The sequence below is a fragment of the Peromyscus maniculatus genome, chromosome 8, assembly GCF_049852395.1.
Source record: "Peromyscus maniculatus bairdii isolate BWxNUB_F1_BW_parent chromosome 8, HU_Pman_BW_mat_3.1, whole genome shotgun sequence".
Classification (NCBI taxonomy): domain Eukaryota; kingdom Metazoa; phylum Chordata; class Mammalia; order Rodentia; family Cricetidae; genus Peromyscus; species Peromyscus maniculatus.
In genome coordinates this window covers 54,316,556-54,334,748 of record NC_134859.1, presented here as the reverse complement: position 1 = coordinate 54,334,748, position 18,193 = coordinate 54,316,556, and the positions used below count along the sequence as shown (strand labels likewise).

Genomic DNA, 18,193 nt, shown 5'->3' with positions numbered 1-18,193 from the left:
GGGAAACTTTCTGCCCCCTGGGGTATCGACACTGGTTCTATCATTCCCGCTGCACTGTGAACACCAGTCTGTACTGAACGGGAGAGTAAAACTTGAGTCCCGTAGAAACCTGTAGCAGAGATGTAAAGGGAAGTGGTAGTCCCGAGTGCCCGGAAGTCCCCAGAGGCTAAGGCCTCACCCCCGTCGCATGATAGGACCTGCTGAGCCACATGACCAAGGCACGATCGCCTCCGCACGTGTAAAGGTGCTGGGCTCCAAGATGGCTGCCCGGCCGCGAGGCTCGACTTCTGTATGTCACTTCCGTACCAGCGAGAAAGGCGGGCCCTTCAGCCAATGAGGCTGCAGGGCGGGCCTCGACCTTGATAGGCATTCAAATTACCCAATAGGGCGTACGAGCTAAAGCGCCTACAAACTAACGTCACGTCGAGTTGCAGAGCGCCGGCGGGCGGGGCAGAGGCGGCCAAGCCAATGCGATGGCTGGGGCGGGGTCGGGCGCTCTATAAGTTGTCGATAGGCGGGCACTCCGCCCTAGATTCTAAGGATCATGTCTGCGAGTCAGGATTCTCGGTAAGAAAGGCATTTGCAAGAGCTTGCGGCTACTTACCCCGCCGCTCCCTTCCGACGGCCCCGCGGGGGCCGGGGGCGGAGGTTGAGAGGCCCATCGCCCCAAACCCGCCCGGCTGCGGGGAGCCGAGCCGGGAGGAACCGTCCGGAGGGGGCAGGGGAAGGTCCACGGCCGCCGCCGGCGCGGAGACGGGAAAGGACAGCCTGGCCAGGGCGGGGGGCGCGAGGCTCGTCACGAGGCCTCCGCCCGAGGGGCTGCCGTACGCGGAGCCCGGGTGCTGGAGGCGAGGCGAGGTCGCGACCTCGCGTGGGGCGGCGGCGGCGGCGCGGCCCGGAGCCGGCCGGGCTGGTTGTCGGGCAGGGCGCGCGCGTTCCGGCGGGTTCCGGCGGTACCACCTGCCCGGGCGGGGGTGCCCGGGGCTGGAGCCAGCGCCGTCCCTTCGCCGCTCCTGGAGTGGGGGTCGGGGGAGGAGAACCGGGCCGTTCAGGGTGCTGGTTTTCTTGACGGCCAGGACCGAGCCTGACCCCGAGGAGCGGCCGCGGGAGGCACCGGGAGCCCACCCGGCGCCGGGCGGGCGGGTCCATTTTGCCGCACAAGCCGGGCAATTGGCAAACTGCGGATGGGCAGGTCCACTTTGCTGCGGGGGTGAGCGGCCTGAGGTATGGGAGGGCGACGCCATTGCTCGACGGGGGCGGGCGGGCTGCGGATTGTTCGATGGCGGGGGAGACGCCGGCGCCGAGTGGCGGGGCGGGTGAGCACATGGCCGCTGGAGAGGCTCCCCTCCCCCAGTCTGCTTGGCCTGTCTGTGTTGTGCAATCTCCCCCTGAGCTAACTCGGCTGGGGCTCATTGTGCGCGAGGCCGCCACCGCCCGCGGCCTCCCACATCCGGGTACTGCGGAGGGGGGGCCGGCCGGAGGGAGTGGGGGAGGGCGCGGGCGGCATGACGTGGGGGGAAGGGGACGGCCCACCCTCGGAACGCCGAGGTGAAGGGCGGGACTTCCGGTGGCCTTGGTGCCCGGGAGGAGGTGCACGCGCTTGGATCGGCCGGGCCCGGAACATGTGGGGCTGGTGGGCAGGGCCGAATCTCGGCGCCGTGGGTGTGGAGGCCCAGCCCCCGGGGCTTGGCCGGAGGGTCGCTCTGCACTGCGCCTTGATTGTCCTTTGGGAGCAGGTGGGGATTGGAGCGGGAATGGGCTGGGTGCTTCCGTGCTGTGCGCAACCAGGAAACAAAACCGATGCTTTGAATCCACAGATCCAGAGACAATGGCCCCGACGGGATGGAGCCTGAAGGCGTCATCGAGGTGAGACTAGAACCTTCTTCCATTAACCTGTCAAAGAGTGTTCTCCGCCATCCAGTCCCCACATTACATGTCTGAAGCAAACAGGTGGCGCCTCCTTATAGCGACAGTGACCTCAGTCTTTGAGAATGAAATGTCAGGCTTGGGGGGGGCTGGAGTGGCTGTGTCTTTTGTGTAAACACACGCTGCTATCTTAGTGAGTTTTTGTTTCTTTGCGTCCTGCAGAGTAACTGGAATGAGATTGTGGACAGCTTCGATGACATGAATCTCTCCGAATCCCTCCTCCGTGGTATTTATGCCTATGGTTTTGAGAAGCCGTCTGCCATCCAGCAGCGGGCCATTCTTCCTTGTATCAAGGGTAAGAGTTGTTCTCAGGACAGATTTGGAGTCGACTGTCCCTGACCTGGATGGAGCTGGTGGTGGGCATCGCAGGCAGAGGGAAACAGCTTGTTTATCCCAGCTCCTTGGTACCTAGGTCATACCTTGGATACGGGGTTGGTGTTCCCACTTCATAGGCATTTTTATTTTTAATGTGTTATGTCTAGCTCAAGTGGGCGTGGAGTGAGTGAGTTCACAATGTTCTGATACCCTGGACTTTGTTGTCAGAATATCATGGTGGCAAAAGTGTGAGGCCCTTGACGCTGTTTAGAACTTTGTTTCCTTATTGATATTATGCGGTTAGGTCTCAATTGTCTGTGGGCCCATGATGGATGCACATGTAATTCTCTGTCTGCTTACAGGTTATGATGTGATCGCCCAAGCCCAGTCTGGGACTGGGAAGACAGCTACGTTTGCCATATCTATCCTGCAGCAGATTGAGTTAGATCTAAAGGCCACTCAGGCTTTGGTTCTGGCGCCCACTCGGGAGTTGGCGCAGCAGGTAAGAGCGGCTTCTTCCCTCTTGGAATGTCCGGTGTAAGAATGATGGCAGCTGAGAGGTCAGGTGCATTTGCTGGCATGGATAGCTAGAACTGTTGACTTGGGCTAATTACCAACAGTTTTTCCACCAGCAAAACTACTCCTTTACCTGATTCTCAAGCAAAGTGGGAAGGGAAGTAGAATCCAGCTGGCTGGGCAGGGTCAGCTGTTCTTTGAAGAAACCCCTGGCAATGGGCAAAGAGACACCTTGTTGGTGGTGTTGCTCTTATATCAGTCAGGGGCAGAGCAGATGGCAGTCCTTTGTTCATCCTAGCTTGATGCCTGACTTGGTGGCCAAAGCTGTTTCATGCCTAGGGCACATAAAATCCTGATGCTGCCAGGCAGTGGTAGCGCATCTTTAACCTCAGCACTCAGGAGGCAGAGGCAGGCGGATCTCTTGAGTTCCAGGCCAGCCTGGTCTACAGAGTGATATCCAGGAAAGGCTCCAGAGCTGCACAGAGAAACCCTGCCTGTCTTAAAAACAAAAAATCCTGATGTTACTCTGTTACTAGTATTTAAACCTAGTGATTATTCTGAACCATCTGGGAGATGTAAGTAAGAAATTAAAGAATTAAAAAACAGAGCTGTATATCCAGGGTTTTTTGGAGGGGGGGTTATGTTTTGTGTATGGGCTGAGGGTGTAGCTAGCTCAGTAGTGGACAGTTTACCCAGCATAAGCAAAGTCTTGGGTTCTGTGGCAGGGATGTAATAAATAAACATGTTGGGTGTGTCAATGTGTTCATAATCCCAGCTTTTGGAATGTGATGGTAGGATGGGGACTGTGAATTCTAAGCCATAAGAGCTGCCTGGTTTTTATTTTTAGACAGTTGCCGGTGGTGGTGGTGGTGGTGGTGGTGGTGGTGGTGGTGGTGGTGGTGGTGGTGGTGGTGGTGGTGGTGGTGGTATTGGTATTTATTGAACAGCTGTTTCAGCAGGTAAAGGGTAGAATAATTCCCATGAACTACCTGGTATAGCTCCAGCTGACATAGATGTCTCTATTTTGTGTTCAGATACAAAAAGTGGTCATGGCTTTAGGAGACTACATGGGTGCCTCTTGTCATGCCTGTATTGGGGGCACCAATGTTCGTGCTGAGGTGCAGAAGCTGCAAATGGAAGCTCCCCATATCATCGTGGGCACCCCTGGCCGGGTGTTTGATATGCTTAACCGGAGATACCTGTGTGAGTACTGCTTTCCAGTTGCGGGGTCACTTCCCCAGCTTCACTTCCTAGCATTTTAGTTTCCGGTACTGGAACTGAGTTGCTCTGTGATGAACCCCATGCGTGTCATCTGAGCCCAGCTTCCTTCCCTGTGGCCTTTCCCCAGGTGGTGTTCTACTTACCAGGGCTGTCGTCTGGCCTGGCAGGGAGGCCTTGGGCAAAGGATCAGTCCTTACATTCTGAGAGCAGACTGTCTTCCTCCTTGCCTGCACCCTTATCAAGAAACTTAATTAAATGTGAAGCATTTCTCTGATTGTGTTTTGGTGTCTTTTCTGCCTTCTAGCCCCCAAATACATCAAGATGTTTGTACTGGATGAAGCAGACGAAATGTTAAGCCGTGGGTTCAAGGACCAGATCTATGATATATTCCAAAAACTCAACAGTAACACACAGGTAAGAAAAGCTACAGTGTTCATAGGGTAGCTGCGGCTTGGTTGTGGTGTGGGGAGTACAAACCACCCTTGGGGCTGATCCATTTTTTCCCCACTAGGTAGTTTTGTTGTCCGCTACAATGCCCTCTGATGTCCTTGAAGTGACCAAGAAGTTCATGCGAGACCCCATTCGGATCCTTGTGAAGAAGGAAGAATTAACCCTGGAGGGTATCCGCCAGTTCTACATCAACGTGGAGCGAGAGGTGGGGCCCGTGCAGGAGGCGGGCCTTGGCAGTAAGTTGTTGGGTATAGCCCCTGACTGATGTTTCCGGATCTCCAGGAGTGGAAGCTTGACACATTGTGTGACTTGTATGAAACCCTGACTATCACCCAGGCAGTAATCTTTATCAATACCAGAAGGAAGGTGGACTGGCTCACTGAGAAAATGCATGCCCGGGATTTCACCGTTTCTGCCATGGTAAGTTCTCAAATCTTGCTGACAGCTGTGTGCATGTGAAGTCTGTGCTGCCTGTCACTCACATCCTTGTTTTCTAGCATGGAGATATGGACCAAAAGGAACGAGATGTCATCATGAGGGAGTTCCGCTCTGGTTCTAGCAGAGTATTAATTACCACTGACCTGTTGGTGAGTAGAGGCCAGTATAGGGAAAGCAAGGGTGGGTCCAAGGTGATTCCCTCTCCAAAGGGCTGACTAGTGCCCTTTTCAGGAACGTAGCAACTTGGAAGAAAACTTGGCATGCCTGAGGTCTCTGGGGAACAAGGGATGCTTGTTGCCTTTGCCTGTCTTTGGCTGCCTACATGTATGCCTAGTCAGTCTAGAAAGATTGTATCCTCTGACGGCTCTGTCATCTTTCTTGACCTAGGCCAGAGGCATTGATGTACAGCAGGTCTCCCTAGTCATCAATTACGACCTTCCCACCAACAGGGAAAACTACATCCACAGGTAATGAAGGTCTGAGATACCAGACTCATACTCAGTGGGCTGAAACCCACATGTCATCTATTCCCATCAATTCTTCTTTTTCCCCCTTAGAATTGGTCGTGGTGGTCGCTTTGGCCGTAAAGGTGTGGCTATTAACATGGTGACAGAAGAAGACAAAAGGACTCTTCGAGACATTGAGACATTCTACAACACCTCCATTGAAGAGATGCCCCTCAATGTTGCTGACCTCATTTGAGGGGCTGTCCTGCTACCTGGCTTAGCCAGGGTTCAGTCCTGGGGGGCTGAGGAACAGCTGGAGGGGGGAGGGAAGGGAGCCAAGGGATGGACATCTTGTTTTTGTTTTTGGTTTTTTTTTGTTTCTCTCTCTCTCTCTCTTTGAATAAATGTCACTTTTTGAGGCAAAGAAGGAACCGTGAACATTTTAGACACCCTTTTCTTTGGGGTAGGCTCTGCCCCAGGCGCCGTCTCCCCCCCCCAAAAAAAAAAACACTAATCCAGTTCCCTAACTTAGTCACTTGATTCTAAAGGCTTTCCTACCCCAGCCAAGTCTCCAAAAGTGTCAAGGGTCTAAAACATGTCTGGCCTCATTTGCTGGACCAAGTCTACAGGGAGAGTCCCTGCGTGAAGTCCAGGGAATTGTCCCCAGGTGAGGGGAGCAGGGGAGAGAAAATGGTAGCCATTTTTACATTGTTTTGTATAGTATTTATTGATTCAGGAAACAAACACAAAATTCTGAATAAAATGACTTGGAAACTGCCTGTTTGGGCTTCTCATTTTGTCCCCTCCCACCTGCCGCTCATGTGGATCGGCTGGTCTAGTTCAGAACTACAGTAGTTACATTGCCCCCTACCGGTGCTTAAGTGACCCGCCGTCGACAGAAAATGTACTGCCAGTAGATACCCTTCACTGATTAGTCCAAGTGTCACCTCCTGACAGCCTTGAACCAGTCAAGGAATGGGGTCAAGGAGTGCGGGAAACCTGGTTTGGTTAACAATCCGTGCTTGGGGTCTAACCCAGGTTGAATGCTAATTGGCAATCCCCTTTGAGGGGGGTAGGCAGGGCTGGTCTCAAGCTCTTGCTATCCTGTAACTACAGACCAGACTGACCTGCCTCTACCTCCAGTACTGGGCTTGAAGGTAGACACAGATGGTGTTGAATTAACCAATGAGGAAGGGGCCTCCTATTCTCTGCCTTGTAAACTCCCAAGTAGAGCAAGTTTTGCTTAGGGGAGATCCTTGTGAGTCAACTGCTTCCTCTTGCACGTGGTAACTAACGTCCCTCCCACTCAAAAGACCACACTGCCAATCACAGCTTAATTGTGAAAACCAGTGACAAAGTGGCTGGAGCAAAGGTGTCTGAGTCAGGCTCTGGGTGGGATTATCTTAAAGGAAGTGCAACTTTCATTTCCTCTTCCAAGAGAAGGCAGAGGTTATTGGGTTGAGGAAGGAACTGGTACAGCCCAGCTGGACTCTGAGCTGCTCTACCATGAGGTTCCAAGTGCCTTGCTTGGTCTTGCTGGGACTGCTTGTAGGTAAGGAGAATTGAGGGGTGGGGGCGGGGGGAGCTCCTTGGGCAGGAACCCTTGCCTGGGTTGCCAACCAATCTCTTCCTAAAAGCCGGAGGAACAGGGAAAGACTGTCCTCATAGAAAAGCTGCTACTCTCCTGCCATCCTTCACGATGACACCTACGACCACACAGAGCACAGCCAGCCCTACGACCAGCCACAAGCCCACCACCACCAGCCACAAGCCCACCACCACCAGCCACAGGCCCACCACCACCAGCCACAAGCCCACCACCACCAGCCACAAGCCCACCACCACCAGCCACAGGCCCACCACCACCAGCCACGGAAATGTCACGGTTCATCCAACAAGTAATAGTACCACTACCAGCTCCAGGCCCGCAACCTCCACTCACAGCCCTGCCATGACCACCAGTCATGGGAATGCCACAGTTTACCCCACCACAGACAACGGCACTGCTCCCACTCCTGGATCCACCACCGGCCCTCCCCCCGGACCACCTCCACCCTCTCCAAGTCCTCGTCCAGGCTCCGAGGGGGCTCTTGGGAACTACACGTGGATGAACGGCTCCCAGCCCTGTGTCCGGCTTCAAGCACAAATTCAAATTCGAATCCTGTACCCGACCCAGGGTGGAGGAAAGGTAAAGCTAAGGTAGTGGGGCCTAGAGGGGCAAGAGGCAAGTCCCGTGGTGGTTCAGGGGGAGGAGGAAGAGCGGAGGAGGGATAAAAACATTGCAGGGCACAGACTCACTGTTCTCTCACTTCTATAGGCCTGGGGCATCTCGACACTGAATCCCAACAAAACCAAGGTCCAGGGCGGCTGTGACAGTGCCGATTCCCACCTGTCTCTCTCATTTCCTTACGGGCAGCTCACCTTGGGATTCAAACAGGTAGACAGCTTTTGTCTTCATCCTTGACTCTCCCATGCCCCATACCTATACCTTGTAAGCCTCCCTTCTTGCCCTGTGGACGTGAAGCCACTGTCCCTGTCCCTGCTGCTCTCTCTGATCCTTTTGTTCACCTCAAGGACCTGGAGCAGAGCCAGAGTATATACCTCAACTACATGGCAGTGGAATACAACGTGTCCTTCCCACAGGCAGCACGTGAGTAACCTTCCCTTCTCCTTACCACACTAGCTAGTGGGGGAAGAGGGGACACTCGGGAGTTGGGAGTGGACTGGATTTGACTCTTCATTACTAACTTCTTCAGAGTGGACATTCTCAGCTCAGAATTCATCTCTTCGAGAGCTCCAAGCTCCTCTGGGCCAAAGCTTCTGTTGCAGAAATACAAGCATAGTTCTTTCTCCAGCTGTTCACCTTGACCTGCTCTCCCTGAGGCTACAGGCTGCTCGGCTGCCCAACTCAGGACACTTGGGGCCATGTAAGACTTCCCAGAAGTTCCCCACTGCAGGGGAAGGCTCTTCCCCAGAGCTCTTTCCACACCCTGGTCTCCTCCCCAAGACTACCTATTCCCCCTTCCCTTACCGCTCTAAATTATGGGGTTGAGCTCCTCATCAAGCTCCTCCCCCTTTATTCTTCCTTCCTCCCACCTTTAGCCCCCCCCCACCACTGCAGCAACTCCTGATCACCCCATCTTTCCACCAGGTTTCTCCTGCGCCAGCGACCAATCCCTCTTGCTCCCTCTCATCATTGGCCTGGTCCTCCTTGGCCTCCTCGCCCTGGTGCTCGTTGCCTTCTGCGTTACCCGGAGACGACAATCAGCCTACCAGCCTCTCTGAGCATTTGCTCCAATCCACTCCGGGCCACCAAGGAGCACCCTCATTTCTTCAATGTGCACCTGACTCAACCAAGTTATTCTCCTTTCCTGTCTTTAAGAACAAAACTAGAGATTTTGTAATGGGGGGATTAATAAACAGGAACCGTGTCCCATTCCTGCTCACAAAAGGAGCATGAAAACTTACGAAATCGGTGTCCTTGTTCCCTTGCCATGCCAGAGTTAACAGCCACGAGTTTCTTGTCATGTGCCTTCCTGGTTGAGTCACCAGGGGACAGCTGGCAAGAAGGGATGTGAGTCCCAGAGTGCCCGAATGCCTCCATGGTTCAGCCTTCGGTGTCTGGCAGAGCAGCTGGGGAAGCTACCGGAACTCCCTCCCCGTGCTGGGGCCAGTGGCTACCCATCCCCTTAACACAAGGCATCGCCCATCCTGGCCTCCTGGCCTGACCCTCTGTCCAGCCGGAGGTGCAACACAGGCCAAGTGAGTAGGTGGCTGTGTAATTTCATTTTCAAGGGGTGATGCCAGGGGCTACTGAGCTTTAACAAGAGTCCCTGGCCACTGTGGCCAGGGCTAGATTCACTCAAGAGCCCACTGCAAAGAAATGCACCAACCATGGAAGCAGTGGGTGCAGCAAACACACCCTTGATGCCTGGGTACCAGAGGGCGAGGGGGTGGAGCCACTTGCAGGACAGACCATGTCCAGATTCTAAAAGGGACTTCCAGATGGCCACCCACTGTACCGACATCAAGTCTAAGCCCTATTATTTTGTTTTTTTGAGACTGGGTTTCTCTGTGTAGCCCTGGCTGTCCTGGAACCCACTCTGTAGACCAGGCTGGCCTTGAACTCCCCAAGATCCGCCTGCCTCTGCCTCCAGTGCTAGGATTAAAGGCGTGCGCCACCACCGCCAGACAAGTTTTACTATTTGTAGTAGGGCATAGCGCATCCAATGGGAGTTAAGGATGGGTGCCATTCCAGTTGTAAGAGCCCCATGCGGTTCTAGAAGTTCTTGGGGGGCTGGAGTCCTACCCAGCTGAGAGGTACCTGTGGCAGCACCCGACCAGCACCGCCCCTCCAAGAACAAGGGGCAGGGAAACTAGCGTGCCCTAAGCCCGAGGGCCTGGGTGCACATGCAGAGGGTGAACCGAGAGCGCTGTTCAGGCGCTGGGCGCGCTGGGGTGCAGCATGGAGTGACCCCAGGGGCCCCTTCCCAAGCAAGAGCTACTGGGGACCCTCGGCCTGCGCCCTCCGGCCCGTCGCCAGCGTTCCCGCCTGGACGCGTCCGGGGCCGCTCTCCGGTTCGCTCCTGTTCCGCCGGACGGGCATCTTCCAACACCCGGGCAAAGCACGGGAAGAAGCGGGGCCAGCGGGGACGCCCAGCTCAGAACGGCCGCGTCCTGGTGCCATTCCCTCCGGGGAGACCCGGAGGAGGAGAGAAGGGAGCCGCAGCGCCCCCGCTAGCGCCATTTTGAAGCCTCGGGCTCTTTCCCTCCCCAACTTCAAACACAAAGTTGGCCGGGCGAGGACAAGATGGCGCATCCGCAGGGGGGACGGCGGGAGGCGGAGGGACGAACCTCCCCTGCAGGACGCCAGCGGCCACAAAAGCGCGGAAGTGCGAGCGGCGCAGGCGCCCGGCTCGGCCACGCGCTCCAGGGCGGGCGTCAGGGCGCGTGCGTGGCCCAGCCTGCGGGCGGGGCCGGGACGGCGCGGAGGGGGCGGGGCTGCCGGGGCCCCGGGCGGAGCGCGCATGCGCGGCGGCGGCGCTCAATGGCGGGGCGAGCCGGCCTGGCGGAAGCCACCGTTCCAACATGGCGGCCGAGGCGGACGGGCTGTTCCGACGGGTGCTGGTGCCGATTCTTCTGCCTGAGACGTGCTACGACCAACTCTTCGTCCAGTGGGACCTGCTTCACGGTGAGTTTCATTCAGCCCTCCGGGTCTGGACGAGCAGCCCGGGGCCGTGAGCGGGCGCGGGTCGCCTAGTGCCACGCGAAGCTGGGCGGAAGGCGCGTCTGAAGAGGGCGGAAGTGTCCTGGGCCGGTGCCATATTTGGGCATGAGGGGGGAGTCGCCCGAAAAGAGAGTTAAATGTCTGCCTTGCCGCCTGGAAAGTCCGTGCTCTCGCCGCCCGCCTTCCTAGGCCGGGGATCGAACCCAGGACCTCGGGCGCGTACGGCGACCACTGTGCCGCCCGCGCTCCGTCCCCAGCCTGGAAGACTCACATTGTATAAAGCAAAGCTCAGATCCCAGCCGGGCGTGTGGACAGAGCTCTCCGCCTCCCAACACTGAACTGACAGGCAGACGCGATGCCTTTTTTTCAGATGCTTTCCCACCCGGTGCTGACTTCCAGAACCCGCTGTGGCGCACAGGCTGCCCTTGAACTGGCAGCAGGCCTGCCTGGGCCACCAGTGCTGGGGTGCGCTGTCTCATCCCACAAGCTCCCTTGCTTCCCCCGGCAAGTCCACGGCCAAGGGCTACCCCAGCCCCAGATAAGGCTTTGATAAGGCTCCCCGTGTCATGTCAGGTCATGTGCTCGGAGGACGCGGCTCTAGACGGTTTGCAATCAATCGTCAGACTCCCTGCTGGCTGAATTCCATCCAGGTCAAGAATTCAGTGACAGAGGAACTGCCAGGAATATGCGGCCGCCCACTCCTTTAATCCCAGCACTTGGGAGGCAGAGGCAGGAAGGAGCTCTGAGTTCAAGGACTGCCAGGTCTACACAGAGAAACCTTGTCTCGGAAAACCAAAATAAATAAATGATAGAGATACTGGATGAACAGGGATAAAAGCAGCAAGCCCTGGAAGAGTAGGCCTGGCCACTGCGTAAGTGCCAGGAAGAACCAGAAGGTTCAGGAAGGAGACCATTTGCAGTGGGTTACTGAGGAGAGAGAGCAGGGTCAGGGAACCCTGGAGCAATGCCTGTGTGACTGAAGGCAGTGGCAGTCATGCCTGGGGGCCTACCCGTTTATTTGGAACTGGTCAGTGGCTGCAAGGCTGGTGACCTGAGTTCAATTCCCGGAACCCACAGAAAGGCCAAACGGGAACTGGCTCCACAGAGCTGTCCTTTGGCCTCCATCCTGTACCTGTCATCTGTTCACACACAGTGTATGTAGATAGAGATGACTTATATTTAAAAAGACTGTGTATGTGTATGTGAGCCCGTGACGGCAGGGGCATGAAGATGCCAGGGGCACAAGGTATCACCGTTCGGAACTGGAATTACAGGCAGTTGTGAGCGCTGGAATTTGAACTCCTGAAAGAGCAGTGGGTGCTCCTAACGACTAAGCCATTTCTCCAGCCCCGTATTTTTATAGTTCCTTCTTGTTGTGTGCCTCTACTTATGCATGCTCAGGTTATCAGACTTAGCAACAGAGCCATATTGCTGGTGCAATAATTTGTTTTTGTTTTCTGTGCATTGGTGTTTTCCTGCATGTATGTGACGGCGCCAGATCCCCTGGAACTGGAGTTACAGTGAAGTCTATGTGGGTTCTGGGAATTGAACCCGGGTCCTCTGGAAGAGCAGTCAATGCTTTTAACCACTGAGCCAGCTCTCCAGCCCCTTATTTTTATTTTTTTGAGACAGGGTCTCTCTACAGAGCTCTGGCTGTCTTGTTTTTTGTTTTTGAGACAGGGTTTCTCTGTGTAGCTTTGGAACCTTTCTTTTTTTTTTTTTTTTTTTTTGGTTTTTTCGAGACAGGGTTTCTCTGTGTAGCTTTGCGCCTTTCCTGGAACTCACTTGGTAGCCCAGGCTGGCCTCGAACTCACAGAGATCCGCCTGCCTCTGCCTCCCGAGTGCTGGGATTAAAGGCGTGCGCCACCAACGCCCGGCTTTGGAACCTTTCTTAACTCATTCTGTGGCCCAGGCTGGCCTTGAACTCACAGAGATCCGCCTGGCTCTGCCTCCGAGTGCTGGGACTAAAGGCGTACGCCACCAATGCCCAACGCTCTGGCTATCTTTGAACTCACAGAGATCTGTCTGTCTGGGATTAAAGGCGTGTGCCACCACACCTGGCAATAGTTTTTGACTATTTCTGACAGAGTCTCGCTATGTAATCCTGGCTGGCCTTGAACTCAGAGATTAAAAGAGATTAAAGGCATGTACTATAACACAGCCCTAATGACTTTTTAAGATATATTTATTATATATACAGTGCAGTGTTCTGCCTGCAGGCCAGAAGAGGGCACCAGATCTCATATATGGCTGTGAGCCACCATGTGGTTGCTGGGAATTGAACTCAGGTCCTCTGGGAGAGCAGTCAGTGCTTTTAACCTCTGAGCCATCTCTCCAGCCCCTAATGACTTTCTAAAAAGACAATTTCTTGGTACATTTTTTTTTTTTTAATTTTTCGAGACAGGGTTTCTCTGTGTAGCTTTGGAGCCTTTCCCGGATCTCACTCTGTAGCCCAGGCTGGCCTGGAACTCAGAGATCCACCTGACTTTGCCTCCCGAGTGCCTGGATTAAAGGCGTGCGCCACCACCACCGCCGCCCGGCTCTTAGTACATTTTTATTAGAGGGCTCATGCACGGAGTCAGAGGATAGTCCTGGAATGGATTCTCCCCCCGTCTGCCATGTGGATCCCGGGGTGAACTCAGGTCATTAGCTATCTTGTCAGGCCTAAAACAGACGATTTCCATGTGTGCTATAGGGAAGGGGGGTGGAGCAGGAGGGAAGGCAGCGGTTGGCAGCTGTGTCGGTGAAGGAGCCTGCCCCCTCGTTTCCACCCTCCCCAGAGAGACTACTGCTGTGGTGGCCATGCCAAGGGGGAGGGGAGGGGAGCAGCTCACAGAGCACTTCAGACCCTCACCTGGGTTCCAGAGGCCTCTGCTCACTTTCTTCTCTTCTCTCAGTTCCCTGCCTCAAGATTCTCCTCAGCAAAGGCCTTGGGCTGGGCATCGTGGCCGGGTCACTTCTGGGTACGTACAGTTCCTTCCTTCTGTCAGAGTAAAGGTGGAGGTGTTGAGAGGCGGATGCCAAGGGCTGGCGACAGGCTGCTCCTCCTCCTCAGCCGTGCCCTTCTCCCCCAGTAAAGCTGCCGCAGATACTTAAGATCCTGGGAGCCAAGAGTGCGGAGGGCCTGAGTCTCCAGTCGGTGATGCTGGAGCTAGTGGCGCTGACGGGAACTGTGGTCTACAGCATCACCAACAACTTCCCCTTCAGGTGAGGCCCCACTCCTCATCCCCAAGGCCACATGCCCACAATTCTTTTTTATTATAGTTACTTATTTATGGGGGGGGGGGGAGGGAGTCAGAGAACAACTTGTAGGAATTGGTTCTCTCCTTCCAGTGTGTGGATCCTGGGGCTGGAAGGCAGGTGGTCAGGCAAGCTCCTTCACCTGCTGACCTACCTGACCAGCCCTAGTGCCCACAGCTCTAACAAGGGTGAAGAACACTTCAGCCCTTCCAGAAGTTCCGCACACCCAAGTGGTGGTGACGTGAGCACCCTCTGAATGAGCCAGGCCTGATGGATGGCTATGGAGGCTTGCCTGCCTCTTTCCAGGCCCACCTTTTTCCCTCCCAACTCTTGACTCTGCAGCTCTTGGGGTGAAGCACTGTTCCTGACCCTCCAGACAGTCACCATCTGCTTCCTGGTCATGCACTACAGAGGAGAGACCGTGAAAGGTGCCGGGGCTTGGCTGGAGAGCAGGCATTGGACCCTGGGACTCTGGTGGGGCTCGGGAGGCTCAAGAGGGCCCTTGTCTCCCTGACCCCCAGGAGTCGCTTTCCTGGCCTGCTACGCGATGCTCCTGCTGGCGCTGCTCTCGCCACTCACACCTCTGGCTCTAGTCACCCTGCTCCAGGCCTCCAATGTCCCTGCCGTGGTGGCGGGGAAGGTGGGTGCTGGGAAGGGAACGGATGCATGTGTGGGAGGGGCAGGGTGGAGCCTCGAGTATGGAGTGTTAGTCTGCAGGGAGGGAGGGGGTTGGTGGTGGGAACCCAGCGAGTGTTCAGATGCCAGACCAGAAGTACGAACTTCTCCTCCAGTTGCTGCAGGCAGCGACCAACTACCGCAACAGGCACACGGGCCAGCTCTCGGCCATCACCGTGTTCATGCTGTTTGGGGGCGCCTTGGCCCGCATCTTCACTTCGGTTCAGGTGAGTGCACCTTCTGCCCTCTAGAGGGCACTCAAACCTCACTCGAGGCTGAGTCGGAAGCCTCTCCCTCGGGAGCCTTTCTAGGTCTGTGTTGTCTTTCCTAACAGGAAACTGGAGACCCCCTCATGGCTGGCATCTTTGTGGTCTCCTCCCTCTGCAATGGTCTCATTGCTGCCCAGGTCCTCTTCTACTGGAATGCAAAGCCTCCCCACAAACAGAAAAAGGAGCAGTAGTGTGGAGCCAGCATCCGGAATCATTCCATTTCCACCATCCACTCAACTATCTTCCTCCATTCCTCAACTGCACCTCCTGAGCCAGGGTTTGTGTAAACACTGATTTCACCAACTGGCTGAGGTTCCTCCTGTGAGCAGCTGTTTTCTTACCGGAGCAGAAGCTTGTCTTGTCCACTTACCTTCCTTCTGGACGGGGGACAGAGCCTGGACAGATGTGGTTGTGAGCTTGTGGCTGCTTCCCTTTGCCCCCTGGCTGGGACAATCTACTGGACCCCGATTCTGGAGGTGGGGGAGGGGAGAATGACTCAGATAAGGGCCTCAGGGTGGGGTGGGGAGGCTCCTGCTGGGGCAGGTCCAGAGGAAGGGTGTGGAGAGGCAGGGGTTGCTGTAGCGGTGAGGGTACAGATGGGCAATAAAGACTCGGAGACGCACTTTGATTGTACAAAATTGTGTTATTGTGCTTTTGTGCATTCTGGTTCTGTGAGAGACTTGTAGGCCTCTGCAGTGGAAAGGGGTGGGTCTGTGGAGTTGGCCCTGAATGTCTCTGCCAGTTAGAGGTGGGTTACAGACAGGGGGCACCCGCAAGGGAAGTACTGTATGGGGTGGTGGAGCCTGGGGATAGGTAGGTGGGAAAAGAGGGCATCAGCTCCCCCTGGAGCCTCGGATCACTGGGAGGGAGGGAGCACGTCGAGGGGGCCTCCGGTCTACAGTGGGCAGAGCTGTAAGAGAAACATGAGGTTTGGAGGTTACGTTTCTGGGATGAAGAGACTGGGCAGGGTCCCCAACTCTCAGGAGACTGGTCTGACCAGTTCGCAGCCAACAGGGTTAGAATTTGCTCCTCAGCCAGCCATGCTGGGCACAGCAGGCCCGGAACAAGACCCTAAGATGGCTTAAAGAGCAAGGCAGTTCTGTCGGGGCACGCTCGGAGCCGTCTTGCATGCTGCACGCTCTTGGGGCGGCAGGCCAGGAGGGAGCAACAGGATGGGCTTGGCCTCTCCTTGCCCCGGGGGCTGGGAGAGGAAGCCGGGTCACACAAGGGCCATCAGCAAGGGGGAGACTGACTTTGAGAAGGTGGAAGACATTAGGCTGAGAGGGACAGGCCTGTGTCCTGACCGCTAATCCCTCCCACCCAACCTCAGCCTGGCGCGCTTCTGCTAAGATGTTTGGGGTTCTCCCAACTTAGCCCTCCGGCCTCCATCCCTACCCAGCCTTCAGGAAGAGGGTGGTGGTGGGGCACAGTCGGGCACTCACGCGTAACTGCCGGGCAGGTAGGCTGTCGAATAGTTGGGGGGCTGGTACCCAAAGCCTCTGCTCCCTTGGGTAGTTGTGTACCCTGGCCCCCAGTGCGGGCCACCACAGGCCAGGCCTCCTCCTCCCTGGCTGAAGTGGACGGAGCCGGTGCCCGAGTTCTTGCTCTTGCGCCGAGGCCGGTACTTGTAGTCGGGGTAGTCGCGTAGGTGGCGGGCTCGGAGACGCTTGGCCTCCTCCACGAAGGGACGCTTCTCTTCGTCGCCCAGCAGCTTCCACTGCGCTCCCAGGCGCTTCGAGATCTCCGAGTTGTGCAGCTTGGGGTTCTGCTGCGCCATCTGGCGGCGTTGAATAGAGCTCCACACCATGAAGGCGTTCATGGGCCGCTTCACCTTCTCCTGCTGCGGAAGCCCTCCGGACGCTGCGGGGCTCCCGGCACCCTCCTGCTCCTGGGGTCCCAAGGGCAGAGAGGCTGTGGGAACCGGGGGCTCCACGCCCCAAGTCTGGGCTTGTGAGGAGCCGGGCAGCGCCATGGGTTGAGGATAAAGCGTCTTGGAGAGGGCGTCTTGAATGCCCTCCTCCCAGAGTGAAGACTGGCCTCTGAGAATTTGGGTGAAGAATCTTCCGTCCGGAGTCCTTGAATCGAACCTTTGCTCTCGGGGATGGACTCACCACCTCTGGAAAGCTGAACGCAGAGTCCTCCTTGTCTGCGCCCTGCCTGGAGAGGTGCTCTTCTCAATACCGACAGTCCCTCTCCCTACCCTCTGCGGCGGGCAGCGGCGGGCCGGAGTCTTCCTTCGGTGGAGGCTGCAACTCTGGCTCCGGGAGCCTCTTGGGCTCCGAAGTTGCCACAGCTGCCAGGAGCGCACCCAGGTGCCACAGACGTTCCCCACCTGTGCTCAGCCTCTATGAACCGGCTTTGAAAGCCCGACTCCTCCCCCAATCCCTCCCAGAGGCTGGCTTCCTCGGCAAACCCAAGTGTCCTGTTATTTGCCGCCCAGACACCTCCCCTGGGGCACCACGCCCCCTCTCCACCCAAGGTCTGGATGTCAGGCTAATGGCCCCAGTGGCTACAATTGTCTACTCAAGCACCAGCAATTTAAAGCAAATTCCTTCCCAAGCTTGGGCATCAAATGCCCTCAGGGTCAACCAAACTGGAAGACCTTAGGAGATCTCACACCCTACTCAGCGCCTTTTCCGGTGTCTGCTGATCTTCAAACCCTGACCTGCCCCAGAGGTAAGAAACTAAGACGACAGGCCATTTTTGTTTTGAGTCATTCCAACAGGCGCCTGGGTAGGTGAGAACACTCAAGCCACTTCCAGCCCTGAGATTTCCACTGCCATTCGATTATGGCAAGTTTCATCTTTCAACCTAAACCAGGAAGAGGGAGCCAAAGGACTCTGGACCTAGAGGTACACACTTTTAAAAAACGGAATCTTGGGATTTTCAGAAAGCTGATGGGAGGGGCACCAGTGCTACCATGTGCAGTGTGGAGGTCACAGGACAACTTCCAGAAGTCTATTCTCTCCTTCGGGGTCTCAAAGTGAAGAGGAAGTGGCTACCTCAGGGACCCAGCTCAGGTCCTGACTTGGCAGGGAGCACTCTTGGTTGTTGTTTTGTTTTAGAGACAGGGTTTCTCTGTTGTAGCCTTGCTGTCCTGGAACTCTGTAGACCAGGCTAGCCTCAAACTCACTGCCTCTGCCTCCTGAGTGCTGGGTTAAAGGTGCGCACCACCACGGCCCGGCCTCCTGAGCTATCTTTACTGCCCTGGTACATCCTTTTTTTTTTTAAAATGTAGACTAGGCTGGCCTTGAGCTACCTGATACATCCCGTTTGTTTATCAAAACAGGGTTTCTCTGTGTATCAATCCTGGCTGTCCTGGAACTCAAGAGATCCGCCTGCCTCTGCCTCCTAGTGCTGAGACTAAAGGTGTACAACACCATCACCTGACTGATACTTATTTCTTGAGGATTCCACTTTAAGGTCATGGCTTCTTTCTCTGACAAGGCATTCAGGACACCCTCTTTAGG

The 18,193-nt window shown here is 55.8% G+C and overlaps 4 protein-coding genes and 3 non-coding genes across 11 annotated transcripts; 6 read left to right on the top strand and 1 right to left on the bottom strand.

Moving 5' to 3' along the window:
- Positions 1-394: 394 nt before the first annotated feature.
- Positions 395-6,091, top strand: Eif4a1 (eukaryotic translation initiation factor 4A1). Of its 3 annotated transcripts, none has more exons than XM_006973436.4 (11): positions 395-567; positions 1,818-1,866; positions 2,089-2,221; positions 2,604-2,743; positions 3,792-3,960; positions 4,283-4,392; positions 4,490-4,633; positions 4,711-4,848; positions 4,926-5,015; positions 5,254-5,333; positions 5,424-6,091. In XM_006973436.4, the coding sequence occupies exons 1-11, from the start codon at positions 545-547 to the stop codon at positions 5,566-5,568; spliced, it is 1,221 nt and encodes a 406-aa protein (XP_006973498.1). In that variant the 5' UTR covers positions 395-544; the 3' UTR covers positions 5,569-6,091. The 3 variants fall into 3 exon arrangements, with proteins under 3 accessions (XP_006973498.1, XP_076398814.1, XP_076398815.1); XM_076542699.1 differs by lacking the exon at positions 395-567 and adding an exon at positions 898-1,224; XM_076542700.1 differs by lacking the exon at positions 395-567 and adding an exon at positions 1,576-1,736.
- On the top strand, positions 2,962-3,105 carry LOC121831920 (small nucleolar RNA SNORA48). Its single transcript, XR_006075515.1, has one exon. It is a non-coding gene; the product is annotated as a small nucleolar RNA SNORA48 (small nucleolar RNA).
- Positions 4,042-4,186, top strand: LOC121831940 (small nucleolar RNA SNORD10). Its single transcript, XR_006075532.1, has one exon. It is a non-coding gene; the product is annotated as a small nucleolar RNA SNORD10 (small nucleolar RNA).
- On the top strand, positions 5,051-5,192 carry LOC121831902 (small nucleolar RNA SNORA67). Its single transcript, XR_006075497.1, has one exon. It is a non-coding gene; the product is annotated as a small nucleolar RNA SNORA67 (small nucleolar RNA).
- Positions 6,092-6,712: 621 nt separating the features above from the next.
- On the top strand, positions 6,713-8,784 carry Cd68 (CD68 molecule). Its single transcript, XM_042282277.2, has 6 exons — positions 6,713-6,864; positions 6,950-7,500; positions 7,630-7,749; positions 7,887-7,962; positions 8,069-8,239; positions 8,464-8,784. The coding sequence occupies exons 1-6, from the start codon at positions 6,819-6,821 to the stop codon at positions 8,595-8,597; spliced, it is 1,098 nt and encodes a 365-aa protein (XP_042138211.1). The 5' UTR covers positions 6,713-6,818; the 3' UTR covers positions 8,598-8,784.
- A 1,554-nt stretch (positions 8,785-10,338) lies between these two features.
- Positions 10,339-15,361, top strand: Mpdu1 (mannose-P-dolichol utilization defect 1). Of its 3 annotated transcripts, none has more exons than XM_006973440.4 (7): positions 10,339-10,503; positions 13,437-13,502; positions 13,614-13,746; positions 14,122-14,207; positions 14,301-14,419; positions 14,571-14,681; positions 14,789-15,361. In XM_006973440.4, the coding sequence occupies exons 1-7, from the start codon at positions 10,401-10,403 to the stop codon at positions 14,912-14,914; spliced, it is 744 nt and encodes a 247-aa protein (XP_006973502.1). In that variant the 5' UTR covers positions 10,339-10,400; the 3' UTR covers positions 14,915-15,361. The 3 variants fall into 3 exon arrangements, with proteins under 3 accessions (XP_006973502.1, XP_042138210.2, XP_076398816.1); XM_042282276.2 differs by having other exon boundaries at positions 10,344-10,503; positions 13,619-13,746; XM_076542701.1 differs by lacking the exons at positions 10,339-10,503; positions 13,437-13,502 and having other exon boundaries at positions 13,621-13,746; positions 14,086-14,207.
- Positions 15,347-16,823, bottom strand: Sox15 (SRY-box transcription factor 15). The gene is made up of 2 exons (XM_006973441.4): positions 16,166-16,823; positions 15,347-15,633 (listed from the first exon to the last, which is right to left on the bottom strand). Exons 1-2 carry the CDS (start codon positions 16,693-16,695, stop codon positions 15,477-15,479), a joined length of 687 nt encoding a protein of 228 aa, XP_006973503.1. The 5' UTR covers positions 16,696-16,823; the 3' UTR covers positions 15,347-15,476.
- Positions 16,824-18,193: the final 1,370 nt, after the last annotated feature.